Genomic DNA, 22152 nt, shown 5'->3' with positions numbered 1-22152 from the left:
AAGGGAGCCAGTATGAGGAAGAGAGTTACTGAGGCAAAAAGCCTTTGACTCCATTTTGTTGAGAGGAGCTGTATAAAGAAAGAATCCCCACATGAAATGTACTCTACACAGGGATGAATAAAACCAATGTATAAAGTCAACAACTGTGCAAGGGTAAAGAAGGAATGGAGTCACCTTGGCACACCTAATCTCTTTTGTTTCATTTCTGAAGGCTCCAACATCCTTTCATGCATCAGCCTTGGTCACCTAATGGTGGCTCTCCATGCTGCTTGATTTCTGGCAGCCACCCTGTTTAGTCCCTTAACCATTCCCAGACCTCTATCGTCCAATTACTTTATCATCATCATCATTATCATACGATCCTCCTTTCCCACCCTAGGGCAGGATGGGGAGTAGCAACGTCCAGACAGCCCAAGTTTGCCCACTCCAATAGGCCACGCTTCCATTCACTCATCATTCAAGCCCCTGGAATCCTGGTTCTATCTGATACGCCAAAAATTTTCATTACATTCTGTAGCTTCACATAAACGTATCCGATAGAGTCAATCTGAAAGCTGTCACGTTAAAAAGGCACGCCAAATCCCTGATCATGCACATCTTCTCACAACATTCATCCAGCCAGCTCGATCTCATGTCAGTCCCTTAGCATCACCGACTTCCATACCTCTCTTCCTCACACACTCATCCACCATATCCCTCCACCTTCTCCTTGGTCTACTTCGTCTCCTCCCTCCTTCAAAATTGCTCAGATATACTATTTTCACCACTCTATTGTTATCCATTCTCTCCACATCACCATACCATCTCAGTACACTCTCTCCACTTTTGGTGTCCAGGGACTTCCTTACTCTGCATCTTTCATGGATCACATTATTTCATATCCTATCCACTCTCTGTACTCCACATACATTTCTCAGCAGTCCCATCTCCACTGCTCTTATGCTTGACTTTTCATTTTCATGCCACACCATAGTCTCACATCTGTATGTTAAAGTTGGCACTAACATTCCTTCATGTAAGCCTTGCGCAGCTCCAACACTCATGCCTCTGTTTCTTATCAAGGCCTTCATGGCACCAGCTACTTTCCTTCCAAGTGTCGCTTTACTTTTCACGTCTTTTGCACATTTTCCTCTCTTTTATATCACTGTACCCAGATATTTGAACTCTCTCACCAATTCCAGTCTGTCTCCATTCACTGTAACACAGCACTGGGAGTCACCTTCTCTCGTGAATACCATCAGTTTATTCTTTTCTACATTTTTCTCCCAAGGCACAATGCTAGCAGACATCAGCAAAACTCTGCACTAGTCTATCAAGCTCTTGTGCGGTACTTGCAAGTACCACTGCCTCATCAGCATCCAACAAATATGAGACATTCCATCCATCATCATTCCTTATCAATGCCATCCCTCTCTCCATTACTCGTGTTTTTATCTCTCATCACCCGCATCCATATATATACAGTAATCCCCGTAATATCCGGACACCCAATTTCCGGACATCACCAATTACCGGACATTTTCGTCCCGGGATCCAATATTCCCAAAATGGGACAAAAACCACAAAAAATTAGAAAAAAATCTGACTTTTTCCCGCCCATAATTTGAAGTTGGCGCGAGCAGCGCGGGCCAGCTGTGTTTTGGTGCGTCATTCCACCGACGTCCGCTAGAGCGCCCCTGCATCCTCCCCACTTACCACCCGTCTCTCGTTGTGTGTGCACGTTAGTCGTCATGGCCGCCCACGTGCTCGCTTTTGTGGAGGTGCCTTGCCTGCTGCAGGCTCTCCTGCTGTTCTCGTGCCTCTTCTTCATGTGTGTGATGATGGCCCCGCCGCCTGAGAAAAGGAAGAGAGTGGTTCTGACTCTGGAGAAGAAGAGGGAGATATTGGACAAGGTGGATGAAGGATGGTCTTCCTCATGCATCCTTTGTGAATTCAACCTGGCCCGATCTACTTTATTTGTATCAAGAGATCCCGCGACAAACTCATGCAGTACACGGCTGACTTCTCGTCGAAAAGCAAACGCAATGTGGAGAGGAAGGTGATGTTTACTCCCAAGTATGCAGAAGTCGACCGCTCCACATTGATTTGGTATCAACAGCAACGTGCTGCTGGTGTGATGGTGTGTGGCACAGAGCTGAAGGCTGCTGCTGAGAAGTTCGCAAGGCTTCACGACGCCCTAGACTTCAAGGCATCCGAAGGTTGGCTCTTCGCGTTCAAGTTACGACATGGCCTTACCAACCGTAAGTCTTATGGCGATGCTTTGGACACCAACGAGGATGGAGTAGACGAGTTTCGGCACAAGGTGAAGGGCTTGATCGACAGGGAGGGCCTCACTCTCGGTCAAGTCTACAATGCTGACGAAACTGGCTTATTCTATTGCTCTTTGCCTACGAACACTCTAGCCGAGGAGACGGAGAAGCGTGTACCTGGCCACAAGCTCTGCAAGCAACGGATATCTGCTTTGTGTTGTGCCAGTGCTAACGGCATGCACCGGCTCAAGCCCGTTATTGTTGGCCGTGCAAAGCAGCCTCGGTGTCTTCGTGGGGTGATGGATGTCCTTCCTGTCGTGTGGTACCATTCCTTGAAGGCATGGTTCACTGTCCAGATCTTCAGACTGGTTCCACTGCCATTTCGTCAAGGAGGTCATCCATTACGAGAAGGAGAAACTGGGAATCCCACATGACCAGGTAAAGGCCCTCCTTCTCGACAATGCACCTGCTCACCCGTGCGACAAGGACTTGGTGACTGAGAATGGCCACATTAGTTGCATGTTTCTGCCACCTAATACAACTGCTCTTATCCAATCAATGGACCAAGAAGTGATCGTGGCAATGAAGAGGCTGTGCCGACGGAAGTTCTTGGACGAGGTGATGGTTGTTCTCGAGGACGAGGACGAGCGCAGGGAGGGATGGGACACACGAGGCCAGCGGACTTTGGAAAACCTTCGCCGCTACAACATCAAGTCTGCCATCTACAACTGGGCCAGTGCATGGAAGGAAATCCCTGTCAAGACTCTAGAAAATGGTTAGTCTCGTCTGCTTCTCAGAACAGATGTGGAGCATGATTTCCTAGGTTTTGACGTGGATGACTTCCATGCACATCTACGTGCACATGGGGACGATGTTGATGTGGACGAAGTGCATGAGTGGTTGGATGATGACGAGGGCGATCCTGGGTATCAGACATTGTCTGATATCGAGATCGCATCTTCAGTTGCAGGTGTCATTACCCAGCTTGAAGATTCTGACGAGGATGGCGACGATGATGCGGACTCCTCTCAGCGTGACACTACTCCAGTCATCCCCAAGCTGAGCACACTTCAGGAACACCTAGAGTTTGTTCTGGACTACCTGGAGCACCCGGACTGCGACAGGGAGATGGGGCCCTTAGGACTTGTGGAGGAAGTGTGCGCCTTCAGGCAGCGCATCATTAATCGTCAAAATCGTCATTCCTTGCGTCAATCAACCATTGACATCTTTTTCAGGCCTGTGACCCCCGCTGTGCCCAGCCCTGGCTCCGCTCCATTCCCTTCCCAAGACAGGCCCTCATGCTCCGAGCCACAGCCCAGCACATCAGGCACGGTGGAGTCACCACTCTACGTGAGTTTGCACCTCTCCTCAGAGTCGTCTGCAGTGGGTATGCCATCACCACGACCCAGTGACGCACCCCTAGGTCACCTGCATGAGCTACTCTCAGACTCTGACAGTGATTTGACGCCTAGAACTTCTCCACTAGACCACACGGGAATTTACAGTGTTGCGCAGTGAAAAAAAAAAACAGTGCATAGTGTTAAGGAATTAGAATTCTGAGTGAAAAGACAAAGATTTAATTGATTTTCAATGTAACGTAAATTAACTAGAGTGTGTTATGTTTAGAAAATGGTTTTATGAATGGAAAGACTTTAAGTGCAGAGTGCAACACTTATTTCATTAAGGTACAATGGAGCGCAAGACAAGAGTACGCAGTGTTAAGAGAATGGAATTCTGAGTGCAAATGACTAAGTTTAGTGCAAGACTTCATGAACAGTGTACTGCAAGTGCTTCAGGAACTCCTTCTTACTGTCAGAGTCTGAGAGGAGGCAGGTTATTCATCGAGCTAGCCAGGGACTTGCTGTAAGTACCCAGAATGTTTCATATTGTACTGTATTTTCCATACTTACCTCTAACACCTCATTTCACTCTTTTATGTCCCTTACTGGTGTGAATAGTGTCTTAGGTGCTATGCATGTGCAGTAGGGAGGTGTTTTTCTGAGTTAGGCTAGGTTAGGGTCCATAACTACCACTCCAGGAGCCAGAGACTTGTTGTAAGTACCCAGAATGTTTGATATTGTATAAACTCACCTCTAAAACCTCATTTTATGGTTCTTTTGCATTTATTTCAGTCTTTTATGTCCCTTATTGGTGTGATTTGGGTCTTAAATAGGTGCAATGCATGTCCAGAGGGAACTGTATAGGTGTTTTTCCGAGTTAGGGTCCATAAGTACAAGTCCAGGAGGCTGGGGCCCATTATCCGGACAGGACCACTTTCCGGATGTGCCTTTGGCTCTATTACATCGGTTACTGGGGGGATTACTGTATACTGAGCAGCCATGGAAAGATCACACAACCTTGTCGCACGCCCACATTGATTGTAAACCATTCACTTAGATGCCCATTTACCCTTACACATGCCTCACTACCATCCTTAAACCCTTGATGGCACCTAGCAGTTTACCATCTACACCGTACATGCACAAAACCTTCCACAATCCTTCTCTGTCTACTTTGTCGTATGCCTTTTCCAGATCCATAAATTTCATAAACACCTTAAAGTCCTTCTCACAAGCTTCTCCACTATCTGTCTTACTTCAAATATTTGATACACACATCCTCTGCCACTCCTACAGCCACCCTGTTCATCACTCATTAGGACTTCTGATATCTCTCTTACATTCTCCATAATAATTCTTCCATATACTGTACTTTCCCTACAACACTCAATAAACTTATGCCATGATAATTCTTACACTCACTTTGCCCACCTTTATTTTTGTACAGGGGTACAATCACTGCCTTTATCCACTCTGCTGGCAGTTTCACTCATCCATGCCTTCTTTAATATTTCCAACAAGCAATCATTCTTTTTCTGTGCCTGCCCTCCTCTCTTCCTATTTCTCCTATCTTTCCTGTCACTTCTTACTGCTTTTCTTTCCTTTACAGGTAGCTTTACATTGAGTGGCAAGCCAAATGGTTTCCTGTAAGCCAAGAAACCATTTACAATGCTGGATGGTAACCATATAACCAAACCATATGTGCTCCCTACATGTCAGCAAGTGGGTTGGTGGAGGGTTAGTGCCCTTCCCCGTAAAACAAATAACTCAAAGTCAAATGGCCACCCCTTAAGGGATTATGGTGTCTGGCAATAGACAGATAGACAGACTTCATTCTGCTCTCCACTACACTTAATCATCTCTGCATACACCTCATCAATCCCAGCTGCTTTCCCGTTTTTCAGCCACTTCATGGCATTCTTCACCTGTGCAAGTGTCACTTTTCCCAACATTGCATTCCTTCTCTGCACACCCCCAAAACCAATCATGTTTACAGCAGCTCTGCTCTCTCTATTCTCATTCATCAGGCTTTCAAAATATTCTTTCCATCTGGTCCTTATTTCATCCCCATGGGTTAAGAATCTACTACTTACATCCTTCACACTTTCAAATTTCTTTCCACTGTCACTTCTACATTTCCAAACCTCATTCCAGAATAACTTCCTCTTTTCAGAGTAATGTGCATTCATTTTTCTTCCTAGATCATTTACCTCCTCCTTTTTCCTCTTCACTAGTCTCTTTGCGTGCTTCTTGCTCTCAATATATTCATTTCTTATTTCAACTGAGCCCATGTTCTGTAACCACTCTAGCCACTTCTTCCTCTTTCCTCCACTGCTCTCTTAAACTCTTCATCCCACCATGCCATACCCATCATGCTGTACCTTTCTTCTTTGCTGTTAATCTTGCCACACCACACACTGCTTTAGCATTCCTAACTAAGCAATCTCTACATGCATTCTACTGGCTGTCCAGATCAATTTCATTCCACTTCACTGATTCCAACTCCTCCCCTACTTTGGCCCTGTATTCAACTGCCATTTCTGTGATCCTTACCTTCTCAACTTTCAGTCTTTTTTCCTGACTGCTTCTCTCTCCCCTGGTCCACCTCACTCCTCTCAGCTTGATCTTGCATACAATCATATGATCTGACAGACCTCCACATTTTCCCCTCATGGCCCTCATGTCAACAACCAGCATCGACCTCTGTACGAGCACGTAATCAATCAGGCTCCTTTCAAAACGATCCCTGTTCCCTCTATACCATGTATATTTATGTGCAACTTTGTGTTTGAAATACGAGTTACAAAGGTACAACCTCCTTTCCTGACACATATACTTCAGTCGCTTCCCGTTATCATTTTCTCCTGGTACTCTATTACAATCCATTATGTCATCCTCAGGACCAGTGCCTACTCTTCCATTCATATCACCCATTATGATCACTTTATATCTTCTGGCATTTCTCCCACTGCTGCAACCAGCTCATCCCCAAACCTGTCTTTCTCTTTCTCACTCCTTTCATCACACGGTGCATACGTTACAATCACTACCATTTTCATCTTCTCAAACTTGAACTTGATATACATACATCTCGAGCTGACACATTTGTAATCTCTCATTCCACTCTGTCACACCTCATTCATCAACAAAGCAACTCCTTGCTTGCATCTTCCTCGCCCATTCACGGCCAATCTTACACATTTCACACCCTCCCAATTGTCCACAGCAGACCCTTTCATCTTTGTTTCACAGAATGCCATCATAGCATATTTAGCACTCTTGAACTCATTCACCACTTCCACTCTCTTGCTCTTCTCATTCACACCTCTCACATTCCACATGGCCATGCAAATCTGTCCATTTGGTTGGGCCCCTGGGCAGGTATTTGGCCCTCCAAGGCTCTCAGAAACGTCTGCCATGATTAAGGGATTTTGAATAGGGGAATCTGGGGGACACTTAACCCAGCCAAAAACCCTGTTCATATGGTTACCACCCAGCATGGTAAATGGTTCCTTGGGTACAGGAAACTATTTGGCTTGTCACTCAGTGTAGAAAACATAAGGCATCCCTACAATGAGTGGGTGGATGATGGGCACCCCTACCTACCACAGATTCCTTTAACATCTTATATTGGTTGCTGGATCCTGCCTTACCCTTTCTGGAAGTGGGAAAAAAGGGGCTAGGATAATGACATTTAATCGTCATCCTTAAAATCCCAGGCTTATCTGAATGTGAACCCAGTGGACTGCTGGTTGAAGATGCCATTCTTCTGTAGTTTTCCACCCTCTTTTCAAGGGTTCAGAAGGTAATTGAAAGACATTTGCACAAACAGGCAGCTCCATCACCTGGTTATATAGGTGCTACTGCATGAAGGCATCCCTTTACAGCACAGTAGTGATGATGATGATGATGATGATGATGATAATGGGTGCAGCATCTGCTGTTCAAATTCCTGGTGGAGAGTTAAAGACTAAATAGCATACATAATGTCAAGTGGAATGTTCGGCCAGAACTGTGGTTGATAGAGTGTTGACAAGCGGTCAAATGAAAGTTGCAGTGCTGTCTCCATGGCATGTATCCTTGGTGCTGCCTCGCCATACAGCTGCTGCATCTCACAGCTTCGGATCACATCAGGATGTTCCTGACAGTCAAATGAGAGGGAAAAAAAATCTATTACTCACACAGTATTATACATTTACAAATACTGTTATTTATTATTATTACTGTTATTTTTATTACTATTATTACTATTATCATCATCATCATCATCATTATTATTATTATTATACATACATACATCATCTAATCCTGTGTTGCCCCATGAGAAGCATAGGAGCCTGGGGCTAGGCAAGTTGGTCCTGATATTTAAGATGAGAGTGACCAGCCTCACACATCCCTGAGTGGCATTATGTGAGCAATAAACCCCAACCATCCCTTAGAGACAAACCTACACAGGCTCAATCTGTTTGGAGTGCCTTACTTATCCACAAAACCACCAGGCTATGGTTATATGGTTACTACCCCGTGTAGTAAATGGTTTACTGGTGTACAGGAAATCATTTGGCATGGCACTCAGTGTAGAGTCACCCATAGACAGAAGGAAGAGGAAAGAAAGAAGGAAAGAAAGACAGAAGAGGAAGGAAGAAAAAGAAGGAAGGAAAAGATGAAAGGGCAGTCACCCAAGAACCTTTCTATTATTATTATTATTATTATTATTATTATTATTATTACTATTATTATTATTATTATTATTATTATAACTATTATTATTATTATTATGTGGTAGGTGGGGGGGCTCACCATCCATTCACTCGATGCAGTGTTGCTCTCGGGTGTCTGACCTTTCCTCTCCTCCATCTTTCTTTCCTTCCATCCTCTTGTGCCTTCTTTTCCTTCATTCTTTCCTCGTCTTTCTGCCTACAGGTGACTTTAGACTCCCTCCTCTGTCTTTCTTTCCTTCATTCTTTCCTCTTCCTTCTGCCTGTGGGTGACTCTACACTGAGTGACTAGCCAAATGGTTTCCTGTGCACCAGGAAACAATTTGCTATGCTGGGTGGTAACCATACAACCAAATTTTGGCACCTGGTGGTTTAACGGCATTCCAAGCGCACTGACCCTGTGCAGGTTTGGGTGGTTGGGGCTTATTGCTCATGTAATGCCACTCAGGGATGGGTGAGGCTGGTCACTGGAGCACAGGGCTCCTAGCTCCCCATGAGGAGCTAGGAGCCCTGTGCTCCTAGCTCCTCATGGGGAAACGTAGGATTGGATGATGAATGAATTATTATTATTATTATTACTACAATATAATTTCATTACTATGTAAACGCATGCCTCTCCAACACTAACACCCACCTTATCGGTTGTTCCTAAAGATGTGGCTTCTTTCTATTAAAGTTCCACTGTGACCTGTTAAGCTGACTGGAAGTTTTCCCTAAGTCACAGTAGCCAACAGCTGAACTGAAAGCGCTATGATATTCTGAACTTACTGTACCCAACATAGTACAGTAAAACCTCGATATAACGGACTTCAATAGACCGGAATTTGCTTTTATCGGACTTGATGAGCTCCCAGACTAAATTCCAATATATCGGAAAAAGTCTGATAAAGCCAGAAGCAGTCCGGACTGCCTGACCACTTCAGCTATGTTCAGCACAGTAAGGTAAATAAAAGACATGATTATGAGTAAACAGTGCAGTACAGTATTATTATATATATATATTATACCATTTGATTAATGTAGTGAAGATATAACAGTACAGTATTGCAATGGTAGTCAAAACAGTTTAAAAACCGTTCATGCTATCCGGACTAATGTTTGATATATATATCAGAAAAAGTCCAGGTTAGCAGGGGGAAGTCCGGATGTTGCTTTTATCGGAATTTTGCATTTTTCGGAATGTCTTGGGCCCCAATTAGTCCGTTGTAGTGAGGTCTTACTGTATTTGTTTCTCAAGATTCAGCTTCTACTTATTAAAGTTCCATTGCTACCTTTTAAGTGACTGGCACTTTTCCCTAAATTACATTAAAGCTGTACAGAAAGAATTGTGATACTCTGGAACACATCTCCTGCATATAACAAGGACTTACTGTTCCCACCTGGTGCTGGAGAGGGACACCTTCATGTAGTGGCACCAATATAGCTGAGGTGCTTTACTGCTTGGTTATACAAGCATCCCTCAATTCCTTCCCCATCCCCCCAAAAGAGGATGGTGAACTGCCGGAGAGTCTGCTATTACACTATTTTCACTCTAACTTGACCTAAAATTGCCACGTCTTTATCTTGAATGCCAAGTTGTAACAGGAGATTAGCTCTAGAATATAATGCTAGTCACAAACAAGTGCTATGGAAAGGATACCAGTACAGATCTGTAGCATTGTTTTTCTGCCTTTAATCGATGTGGAATTAGGTGCAAGAGGACAAAATTTTGGCCAAGCTAAAGTGAAAAGAGTGTACAGTACTACTGCTGTGCCTACCTTTGTAGTTGTTTCTAAAGATGCTGCTTCTGCACTGAATGTTAATCCACCCTGCTGCTCCTTCTGCTTCATGGCCTTTCGCACCTTGTATTCCTCTCGGTGTCTCTGACTCGCCTCCAGGAAGTCGAGAACATCACTGGACACTTCCATATCTTCATCATCTTCACTGCTGGAACAGAGTGGAGAGGTAAAGTAATGAGGGAGGGGTGAGTTGGAGAGAGGGCAGCCCGATGGCAGAAGACTAGGTGACATGGAGGTGATCTGTCTGCAGGCACCCTCTCTGGAATGAAGGCACTGATATATACAGTACAGCTACAAATACTGTAGACTGACAGATTGATAGACAGAGACTGATAAAGAGAGAGAGAGAGAGAGAGAGCGACAGACAGATAAATAGAGAGACAGATAGCAAGAAACAGACATATAGACTGACAGACTCCAGCACACCCCATTTTACTTGAAGTTGTTTCATTATTTGGTGCTACTGAATTAACACCTGTTTTTCACTCAGGCTGCTTTCATATGGTACAAGCGGTTTCTGCTGCAATGGTTTTACCCACTCACTTGAATGTGTGATTTTGATCAGTCCTTCACACGGGTGGTTTTAGCCGCTGCCTGTTAGTCTATTAGAGTCTCTTCATGAAGGAGGACGTGAGGAAGAGAGTTGTGTGAACAATTTCATGAAAAAAATAAATAAATAAAAAATAAACATCAGAAATTCTGGATGCATCCCTTGAACAGTAGCCAATTCCTGCAGGGTTCAGTTTACACTCTGTATGAAGACCTGAAAGCTGATGCTGTTGTCACAGTTCTGCAATTTAAAGTCATCAGTGTTCATAAAACATACATCTACAGGGTTAATAAGTCTGTAATTATATACATTAGTACATTTTCAATATGAAGTTATGAATAAAAAAAATTATATTTGCAACATTATGGTACATGCCACCTATTGATACTGTAGAGCAGTTGGTTGGGTGTTGTCCGTACCAGAACCGAAACCTAACTGCTGCCGTGAACTAAACTGTTCATGTGAATGGACCCATAGCAATGTGTGGCCTCCCTGTCCGCTGGCAGTTTTACTGTTGCTGCAGTCTAGCGATCCAAGGGGTCGGTCGGCTGCCGCCGCGGCTACTTTGCCACTCCCGCCTCGTGTGAACGGTCCCATTGGACTCAGTGTATTTCTAAACTGCGCAGCAAGAATCGCCGCAGCAGAAAACGCTCATGTAAAGGCACCCTTAAAGCTGCTCAGGATTCACAAAAAAGTTTGTTTTGAACACTGAAATTAGTGTTTCTTATTGCCTTCAACCCCTAGTTATGAACCAAAAACATATCTCAGTTTGAGCTGTTTCACTTACAGTAGCACCATTTTTGCCTTCACACATCCTAAACTTTTAAGTGAGGAATGACTGAACCGTCTTATGATAACCCCATTACCTTTACTTGTTCAAGTTTCAAGCAATGTATTGACACTGTGTTTGTTAATACTCAATTGCACAAACCTCTTTATAGCATACATACTATGAAATCTTAGTGCAGTAACTGAGAAAACAATGAACAAAGTTTTCTGGATTAAAAGATGTTACACAAATCTTAAGCCTGGCTGTAAATGAACTATGAAAAGGTGTGTGGCTTTACCTATTTTCAACTCTCACCTGTGTGGATCCTGTATGTGCATTCCTTTGCTCATCTGAGAGTACAAAGATTCTGTATCACTTAAAATGCCTTGCTGGCTGAAAGAATCTCGCTTCGTATGTTTGTTCCCAGACATCTTACGCCTCCATCTCCTGCTCCTTCGTGATGTTCTACCTGACCCACGCTTGGGAGGAACAAAAGGCTGCCCACTATGAGTGTTCCTCTGCTGTTGGGACAATCATGCATGCTAAGTTAAATATATTTTATTCAGTAGTCTTCACAACAAAACATCCTTCATAGGATGAACAGAACTGACTAGCTGTAGCAAGAGTGAACTGAAAAACAAGTCATCATACTGACTGGATTAATGTGGACCCACACCAAAAACTTCACAATGGCTAGGTACAATGGATGTGAAAAAGAGTGAAACATCTTTTCATCTCACAATGGTCAATAGGCCTGATTGTGGAGTGATGCACTTTGAAGTCATTACACTGGTGTTTGGTGCAGTAACCATTGCTGGACTGATAGAGATAACACATGAGGAGAGTGGGTCTCAAGATTCTTCAGTCAAATATTTAAAAATTCACAGTACATTACAGTGTTTGGGTACTTTTTAATGCATACACTTTTCAGGCACTGTTTGGTACATGGTTTTATTCTCTGTTTACCAACTTCCATTTAACAATGGATGGAGATGAAACTAATCTAATATTGCAGAATTTCTTCTCATATGACTCCAGGCAAGACACCTCTACGGCAACGAACAATTCTATCCATCCATCCATCATCCAATCCTACGGTGCCCCATGAGGACCATAGAAGCCCGGGGCTAGGCAGTTGGTCATGACATTTAAGATGAGAGTGACCAGCCTCACTCATCCCTGAGTGGCATTACATGAGCAATAAACCCCAATCACCCCCTGGAAACAAAGCCTCACCAGTTCAATCCGACTGGAGCACAATAATTACCCACTAAACCACCAGGTGCCAAAATTTGGTTATATGGTTACCACCCAGTGTAGTAAATGGTTTCCTGGTGTAAAGGAAACCATTTGGCTTGTCACTCAGAGCAGAGTCACCCACAGGCAGAAGGGAGTGGAAAGAAGGAATGAAAGACAGAAGAGGGAGTGTAAAGTCACCAGTAGGCAGAAGGAAGAGAAAAGAATGAAGGAAAAAAAAGACAGAAGATGGAAGGAAACAAGGATTGAGGAGAGGACAGGGCAGACACCCGAGAGCAGCACTACACCGAGTGAGTGGATGGTGGGCACTTTCACGTGTGATAATTAGCTCCCTCAGTCTAATGACATTTTACTGCTTCTTGAAGATGCTATTCGACTTGGAAAAGGCCTCTCCTACTGAAGCCACTAGGGAAAGCTATAACTAATACCTCCAATTTGAAAAGTCACTCCTAAGTTGAATAAAATAATCTAAATAGTAAAAATGAAATAAAATACAGTATATATCATTGGACTCAAGGGTTAATGTCTTCAGTGCAATTACATATTTTCTACCTTATTCTTGGCATCCCTTGATGACATTATCTGCCTTAGGAGAGGATATTCATGGCAGAGGGGATTAATGGTGAGTGTTTTTTTTGCCTTTCAATGTGAGGAAGCCTTTCACTGCATGAGGTTTCCATCCATCCATCCATCCATCCATCCATCATCCAATTCTTTCTTGTCCCATCAGAAGAGTATGGGCTTGGGGCTAGGCTACTCAGCCCCAATATTTCAAGCATGTTTGAAAATAAATTAGCACATGTGTATATTCTAATACTAAAAATGAAAACAATACTCATTTTACACTAACTTGGCCCATAATTTTGTCCTTTTTGCAGCCTATTGCACATGCTTGTCATAGCACTTCTTCATGACTAGTTTTAAGTTACTATAGTGTATTATTACAATTCTGCAATCACGATGAGGAGAGGACAATTGCAGGCCAGGTTTGTGCTGCACCCCACTGCGCCCCATTTAACGGACACTGTTCCTTATAGCCAATGGAAATTCAGTGGCCTTTGTAGTATCCAATAAATCTGATATCTGATATACTGGGGTTGTACTGTACACAGGATGGTTTATTATGACACTCCTCTTCCATTCCACAATGTGATTTTTGGTGCACTGTAGGGATTGCTCAGTAAATGTTACCAACATTTATGATGCATAATTTGTTGACTTCCAACTCATATTGTCACACCCATGCCCACACCAGGAGACTGAGCCACGCCTGCAACACATAAGATACTAGTATCACCAGGCAAGTTTCTAGTGGAGCACTATTTATGGACCACCCCACTGAAGGGATTAATGTATGGTTACCAAATTAGAGAGAGATGCCCTGGTTTGTGCTGCAATCCACTGTGCTTGGAAGAGTGCATCCTGGTGGGCTGCCTGCATCACGCTGTTGTAGTGTTGCCAGAATACAGCATAACGACTCTCATTGTACCAAGTGTTCTCGGGTTTTCCAGTGCTGGTGTGCATTCTGTAACATGAAACAGGACATCAGTATTTTGTTAAATACTGTATATATTATCACAAGAATAGTAGCATTGGTTGTAGCTGCGACCCAAAGCTCATCTGAATGTGAACCTGGCAGACTGAAGACTGAAGGTGCTCTTTTCCTGCAGTCCACAATCTGAAGGCTGAAGGTGCTCTTTTCCTGCAGTCCACAATCATCCTTTTGAGAGATGGGAAGGAACTGAGGGACACTTGTATAATTAGACAACTCCACCAACTGGTTATATTCGTGACACCACATGAAGACATCCATCACCAGAACAACATGTACAGTATTAAAAAAAGTAATGGCCAACTCCACAGGTGGTAGGTGGTGGTGACCATCATCCACTCATCTGGTGTAGTGCAACCTACTTCTTCCTTCACCCTTACTATTCTTTTTCTGTGGCTGCCCTCCTCTTTTTCCATTTCTCCCATCTTTCCTGTCACTTTTTATTATTCTTCTTTTTTTTATCTAGTGGCTTTACATTGAGTGACAAACCTAATGGTTCCTGTAAGCCAGGAAACCATTTACATTATTGGGTGGTAACCATATAACTTAACCATACATGTTCCCTACATGTCAACAAGTGGGTAGGCAGAGGATTAGTGTCCCTCCCCGTACAACCACTAACTTCACAGACAGATGGCCACCCCTTACAGGATTAAGGAATCTGGCTGCAGATAGATAGAGTCTGGCAGCCAGCTTGGTGAGTTTCCAGCATGTCCCTGTAATGGGGTCTATAAAAGCCCAGGTTGCCCAGATGCAAAGCAGGTATCCTCTGCAGCAGAAGTAGTAGTTGTTCCCTAGGCAGTCTGGCCGAACAGTCCCGAGTCCCTAAGAAGGCCACGACTGAGACTGGGCTTTCCCACACAGCTCTCAAGGAGTGTATGTTGTTTTGTTGGCGCAGGCAATTGTGTGCAATGCAGTCTTCCATAATGTGCTTAATAGTATGGGGTGCTGTGTTGCATCTTGGACAGGCATCAGTGACGGAGTCATCCAGCCTCTTCTGATAACTCAAGAGAGCTGGATGATGCCCACAACTCAGCCTGGCCAGGTGGACCCTGTCCTCACGAGGGAGATAGGATTCAGAAGGGTGGATATCAGGAGGCCGTACATGCAGCTGTGTGGTCTTTAAGTGACTGAATGGAGTGACGAGTGATCTGAGCATGGATATGCTTCTGGATGCTGGTTTGAGGCGGGCGATGGGGGAGAGATGACAGTATTTGTATTTACCTATTTGTGATATACAAGAAATGAGCTACACTCGTGGGGTCCCGTCTCTGTTTCTTGATAAGTCAAATTTTGCCTTAAACTCGTTTAAGTTTTTAGACTGGACAATCTCTTTGTCCAGGCTATTCCACAGGTCTATGCATGTACAGTATAAGGAAAACTATTTTTTGATATCCTTCAAGCAGCTTGGCTTCTTCAATTTCATTCCATGTATTCTTGTTACTCTCTTATCCCATACAAACAGATCTTCTCTGTCAGATCTACGCTCATCATAGTCCTGAACACTGCAATCATGTCACCCCTCTTTCTCCTTTCCTCAGAGGATGGCAAATCCAGCTTTTCCAGCCTCTCTCTGTATGACAGATCTGCCAGGCTGGGGACCATCTTGGATGTTGTTCTTTGTATTCTCTCAATCTTGTTTATATCTTTCTTTTTATGTGGGGGACCACACTACTGCTGCAAATTCTATGTGTATGATATCGTGTGCTGGGTGTTGTTTTGATGTTCCTTGTAGTGTGTGGATGTGCTGCCATGTAGTATAGTGGATGGTGTTGGTTTGTGGAAGCTGTGGCAAGAATTTGTGTGCCTCTCATGTTTAAATGATCCTTGACTTTGAGCACTTTGGTTTTTTGGTGTGGGTGGTCTGTGGATGTAGTAGCTGTGCAGCCTGTGATTATTTTTAGGGCCTTGTTCTGTATGGTCTGTAGAGTGTTGTAATGTGTTTGAGTGAGGTTAGAAGCCCAAGTAGGGCTTGCATAATTCATCACTGAATATATGTTGGTAATAAATGAATGATGATGGATGGAATATCTCAAATCTGATGTACGCTGATGATGCAGTACTACCTGCAAATACTGGACAAGAGCTTGGTAGACTAATGCAGAGTTTTGTTGATGACTCTAAGTGTCATGCCTTGAGAGTAAATATAGAAACAAGTAAAGTGATGGTTACTGAGAGAGGTGACTCCCAGTGCGATGTTACAGTGAATGGAGAAAGACTGGAATTGGTGAGAGGGTTCAAATACCTGGGTACAGTGATAGAAAAGACAGGGAAATGTGCAAAAGAAATGGAAAGTATAGTGACACAAGGAAGAAAAGTAGCTGGTGCAATGAAGGCCTTGATAAGAAACTGATGCTTGAGTGTTGCAGCTGCACGAGGCTTACATGAAGGAGTGTAAGTGCCAACTTTAACATATGGATATGAGACTATGGTGTGGCATGAAAATGAAAAGTCAAGAATGACAGCAGTGGAGATGGGACTGCTGAGGAATGTACGTGGAGTACAGAGAGCGGATAGGATACGAAATAATGTGATTTGTGAAAGATGTGGAGTGAGGAAGTCTGTGGACACCAGAATCGAAGAGAGTGTACTGAGATGGTATGGTCATGTGGAGAGAATAGATAACAATAGAGTGGTGAAAAAGGTATATCTGAGTGAATCAGAAAGAGGGAGGAGGCGAGGTAGGCCAAGGAGAAGGTGGAGGGATATGGTGGATGAGTGTGTGAGGAAGAGAGATTTGGAAGTTGGTGAGGCGAGGGAACCGACAAGAGATCGAGCTGGCTAGATGAATATTGTGAGAAGTGCATAGTCAGGGATTTGGAACCCCCTTTAACATGTCTGCGTCTGGATTGACTTTATCGGATATGTATGTGAAGCTACAAAACGTGGTGAATGTTCTTGGCGTACCAGACAGACCTAGGATTCCGGGGGCTTGAAGGATGAGTGAATAGAAATGTGGCCCATTGGAGTGGGCAAATCTGGGCTGTCTGAACACTGTTATTCCTCTCTCTTCCCTAGGGTGGGAAAGGAGGTCTGGATGATGATGATGATGATGCACATATTGTTTGTAGCCTATACTGTGGTGGTGGTTTCTTTGTCGTGTCCAAATGTTGTATGGGCAAGTGACCTTAAGGTACTGAGTCTTGGTGTTAATTTATTTTTAATGTTTGTGATGCATTGTTTAAATGACATCGATGTACTGTACTGTATGTTACACCAAGGATTCTGGGTGTTGGTGTGTGTGTTGTAGGTGAGTGTTGTTTATGGTGAGGTGTGGAATGCGACTATGTTCTGCTGTCCACTTTGTGAGAAGGGTCACTGTAGATTTGGCTGGGGCTATTTTGAGTCTGTTTGTGGTGAACCATTCGTGTAGCGTGTTGAGGGAAGGTTGGAGGATGTGTACGGCTGTGTTTGCATTTTGGTGTGTACATGTGTTATGTTGTCTGCATAGAAAGCTATGTGTATTTGTGGTGTGTGGGTATGTCATACATGTATAGGTTTGTGAAGCTTCTGATGTTCAGTGACTGACTGGCAAATGTTACATGTGCACATCTGCCTGCTAAATAGTTCGCCAGCCAATTTTTTGTGGTATTGTGCATGTTTTGTGCTGAATATTTTGTTTGTGAGGTTGTGGTGGGGGATGGTATCAAAAGCTTTGCTGATGTCTAGTGTGACTAGGAGTGTTCTGTGTGGTGGCCTAGCTGAATTGATGCCATCAGAAACTTTCTGTGTAAGATCTGTAAGAAGAGTGTTTGTGGAGTGTAGTGGCCTAAAACCATGTTGTGATGGGGCTAATTGTAATACCAGTCGTTCAGTGACTTTGGAGGGGCTACAGAGGAACATGAGGTCTTTGTTGGGCTTGGGGACAGTGATGAAAGTACCATGCTTCCAGATGTTGGGTATTATGTTGTGTGAGTAGCTGTAGCTTGATATGTTGGTGAATGTTTGTATGCCTTGTGGTCCAAGGTGTTCAAGGTGTATGTTGCTTATGTTGTCTAGGCCACAGGCAGAGGTGTCGTCGCCCGTGGTGGACTGGGGTCGGGCATGGTGAAGGGCCTCTCATTGGTGGGGATGGGTAAGGGGGTCTGGCCCCTTGGACTGGGGCCAAATAACTCTTGCAGGCACTCCTGTTGGTGCCGGGTCGGGGAAGGGCATCGCCTTCGCCTGGGACTGGGAGGGTCATGCCCCAGGGTACTGGGGGAACCATCAAGGGTCCATCGCCTGTGGTCTTGCTCCCGCCGTGTTGCCGTCAGGGTCAGACTGCGGCGTCGCCTTCGGCAGGAGTCTGTCAGGGTCTGCTCTCTCTCCGCTGCTGGCTGGAGGGCGTAAACCCCCGGGAATAACATGGGGCCACTCCACCAGTCCTCTAGGCTGAAGTTCTCCTTCTGTGGGCTGCCTTGGGTTGGAGGGATAGAGGCGCGACTCGCTTTGCCACAGGATGGGCGGGCTGAGCAAGGGTCGCCCTCACGTTGTGAAGTCACAGGGGGTGAGAGACTTTTAGGGTGTCTCTCCCTCGCACAACTACAGGCCATCGCTGTGGTTCCTTGGGCAACAGGAGGAGGGCGGATACAGACTGTCCCTTTCCAGTTGGTGCGGCTTCTGGCCATCACTGGGGCCCAACTTCCTGATGGGACCAGGGTTGGAGTGCGGCTGCTGGCCGTCACTTGTCCATGGGCGCGGATACAGGCCATCACTGGTGTCCCGTATGGGAAGTGACGTGTAGGGGAGGAGCGGCTACAGGCCGTCACCAGTGTCATGCTCCCTGAGGGTACTGCAGAAGGAAAGGGGGCGTACCGCTCTCTCCCCAAGTGCAGCTGCAGGCTGTCACTGGTTCTGCAGGGGGGGGGGTAGGCAGCACTCGGAGCGGCTACAGGCTGTCTCTTTTTATGCGCGGCTAGAGGCCATCGCTGTATTTTGCAGCTACAGGCTGTCACTATTGGCACAGCTACAGGCCATCGCTGCATTTGAGAGGCAACAGGCCGTCTCTTGATATGTGCAGCTATAGGCCATCACTGGGGTGCTGCCAGGAGCTGGGTTTTCAGCTCCACCCTGATCCTGGTGAGGGCCAGCTCGACCGGAGAGTAACATAGATATCTGTGCTGGGCGCTCTCTGTGGAATAGGGGCGCGCGGCCACATGGGACGTATGCCCATATCGCACGGACTGTGCGCGCCCTACACACCCCTCCATGGTCACCTCCTGGGGATGTTATGGGGCCTTCGGTTGCCACAGCGGGTATTTCAGATACATAGACAAACATCCCTTTGTCTCTAAATATGACACTTCAATATTTAACTCTGACTACTGCAGGATTATTACAAAATCTGAAATGTCAATGCAGCCTGTAATAAGGCATGTAGGGGAGTTCAGGGACAATTCGCCCGCCGTCAGAACGATTCGCCATCACAACAAAAACAAGACGACAAATTGCCGTCTGAAGGTTCACCATGGTTTATTTACATATTAACTTATTGGCAGGTATACTAGTTTTTTTTAGTTATATGAATCATAAAAGTGATCGTGGTTTGTTGTTTTTATAATTAATGGGATGTGGCATCAAATGGTCGATATTAACGGAAAAAATAATATACTGAAACTCGAATCACGCGACGTACGATAACTTTCGCTTCTTCCTTTAATGCTAGGCTATATACGAAACATTAGCATTTGTATAAATACCTTAAATAAACAGTCGTCAAGAGCCGAGTGATATAAGTGTGTGAAATATTTACATTTGGGGGGCGTGCCATCAAAGCGGATAAACAAGGGTTCAACTCCGCAGAATTGAACTGAATTGAAATATTTATTGTTGTAAAAGGTACAGAGAGCTAATTTAACAAAAGAAGGTGGCTTAGTCCTATATTGTAAAACAAATTCCAACATTGATTTTGAAAGTTTTGTGCGTATTCAGACAACTTTCAAAGTACGAGGGATTAGAGAAGAGATTCCGATCTTCTCTTGGACTCAAGTGTGATCGTCTTTTCACTGGAAGTATAGATACTTAAAATAAACAGTAAGGCTGGCATAATAATAATGTGCCATAATGCCGATGAATTTCATGTGGATACTCAGTGGATGGTTGCTTTATCGTACCGTGGAAGACGCAGACACCATTACATTAACTAAGGTCATGTACTGTGATTATGTGACTTAGAGAATGGCTGGAAGTTAATGCTGTATCCCCCAATCCTGAGTTTGTCGGGGACCTCTTTGGACGGCATCAGTATATATAATATTGATAGTACGAGGTGAACGCATTTATTTGGGCGCACTGCATCAGAGAGACCTTGCTATGTTAAGATGAGTAAAATTAGACATCAGATAAATGTGGTGTAAGAAATAAAGGCACCCGTTGATGGCCAAAGGCTGGTGGGAACTAGGAATAGCAGGCTGTACAATACCCATATTCTCATAGCCATTCGCAAAGAGCAAATTTCGTTTTTTTTTTTTTTTTTTGGCAGGATGTTCTGAGTAAGTGCCGGTTCAAAAGGCACACAATGTACCAGTGATGACCCTCACATGAAGACCTCTGGTCAGTGCTCAAAACCGCTAACTAAGTTGGGCCGTGCAGTGTACCGGTAGTGAAGGATTTTATCACCACCTCTTTAAGGCATGGCAGTGCCTGTGCATTTCTTCTTGCTGAGATGGGTGAGGAGTTTCTTTTTCTGCTCTTTTTTGTTATTTTTTCTTCTCATTGCTACATTCCGTAGTGCCATCAATCTCCATTACTCTGTGACCCCATTATTGTAGAATTTTAATTCCCCAAAGAATACATTTTTACTTTCAGGCAGACGCAATTTTGTGAATAAATGAAGGGTTTTCCGATTAGTTTTTGTGGTTCATTTGATTTTGACATTTCCTTTGGAATTGCCTATTTCCCTGTTTTTCCTGCCTCCTCCATCCCCCTGTTGAATGTGGGAACCCATGCAGAGAAAAGAAAACATTTTTGTGGGAAAGTGATGGTTAATATCAAACAAGCTGCATAACAAATCAGAAAACTGATGTTTTTTCCAAACCTAACCAAATCTGACTTAAGGTAACCTAACTGCATGCCTTTGTTCCTCAGACCTCCCAGAGCATTACTTTAACCTCATCTAACCCAATCAAACTGCATGAAAGAAAAATGAGACAATTAAGTTAGCAATTTTAAACATTAATCTAATTCATCAAACAAAAGAAATGGTACCAGGAAAAGATTGTTGCTGTTGATGAAAGAAACCCACAGAAAACATGAAACTGTATACTGGTACCCTGTGTTTGCCAGTCAGTTCAAGAAATACAGCACACCCCAGTTATGGTCACTATAGTGTACAGTCATTGGCTTATGAGAGAAATAAGAATTTTAACTTTTTTAATGCAGTCACTGTGATGCCTGATTTCTCATTACCAGCATGTGATCTTTATCCTGCTTACATGATTACAATACAAAATTCATTAAACGATTGATTTTCAAAATTGCATTGCAGTCATAAAATGAGGGTGTGCTGTTACCATCAAAGCATCACAGGATTAGTAAGTGGAAACGTAGGTGAATATCCAATAATGAAAGTAGTAGAACTAAATTAGTTTAAGGAAAAGGTGTATACAGTATTGATTTTATTTAATTAAAACCAAGAAACAGTGTGTACCAAACTGTGTGCTGAGTGAAATATTGTATTCCTGCCAGCAAACTAGGAGAGTTTACCATCTAACCAAGTCTCTCCCAGCAAATAGTACCATAATATTAAAGTTTTATACTATATTTATTTATTTTTTGTACCGGGTACTTGCATAATATGTGAACAGTAACTCTAGATATATGGGCATATGGCATGTTTTCTTAAGATTGATCCTCTTCACAGGCTGATATCTGAAAGCCTCAACCTGGGAAGGAAGGTACCAAGAAGAGGCTGCAAATCTTGGCTGAACTGTGTCAGTCATTTTTGTCAGGAAATATATAC

At 44.0% G+C, this 22152-nt stretch overlaps 1 protein-coding gene across 2 annotated transcripts; it reads right to left on the bottom strand.

The window, feature by feature from the left end:
- Nucleotides 1-7309: 7309 nt before the first annotated feature.
- LOC145417775 (gem-associated protein 8-like) lies at nt 7310-19945 on the bottom strand. Of its 2 annotated transcripts, none has more exons than XM_080286382.1 (5): nt 19892-19945; nt 14024-14186; nt 11720-11925; nt 10065-10233; nt 7310-7730 (listed from the first exon to the last, which is right to left on the bottom strand). In XM_080286382.1, exons 2-5 carry the CDS (start codon nt 14183-14185, stop codon nt 7560-7562), a joined length of 708 nt encoding a protein of 235 aa, XP_080142508.1. In that variant the 5' UTR covers nt 14186; nt 19892-19945; the 3' UTR covers nt 7310-7559. The 2 variants fall into 2 exon arrangements, with proteins under 2 accessions (XP_080142508.1, XP_080142509.1); XM_080286383.1 differs by having other exon boundaries at nt 10065-10230.
- Nucleotides 19946-22152: the final 2207 nt, after the last annotated feature.

The sequence above is a fragment of the Coenobita brevimanus genome, chromosome 111 (genome assembly GCF_032717465.1).
Source record: "Coenobita brevimanus isolate Jiangsu-jjx chromosome 111, ASM3271746v2, whole genome shotgun sequence".
Classification (NCBI taxonomy): domain Eukaryota; kingdom Metazoa; phylum Arthropoda; class Malacostraca; order Decapoda; family Coenobitidae; genus Coenobita; species Coenobita brevimanus.
The sequence above is the reverse complement of the archived record's forward strand: the minus strand, read 5'-3'. Positions and strand labels throughout refer to the sequence as shown.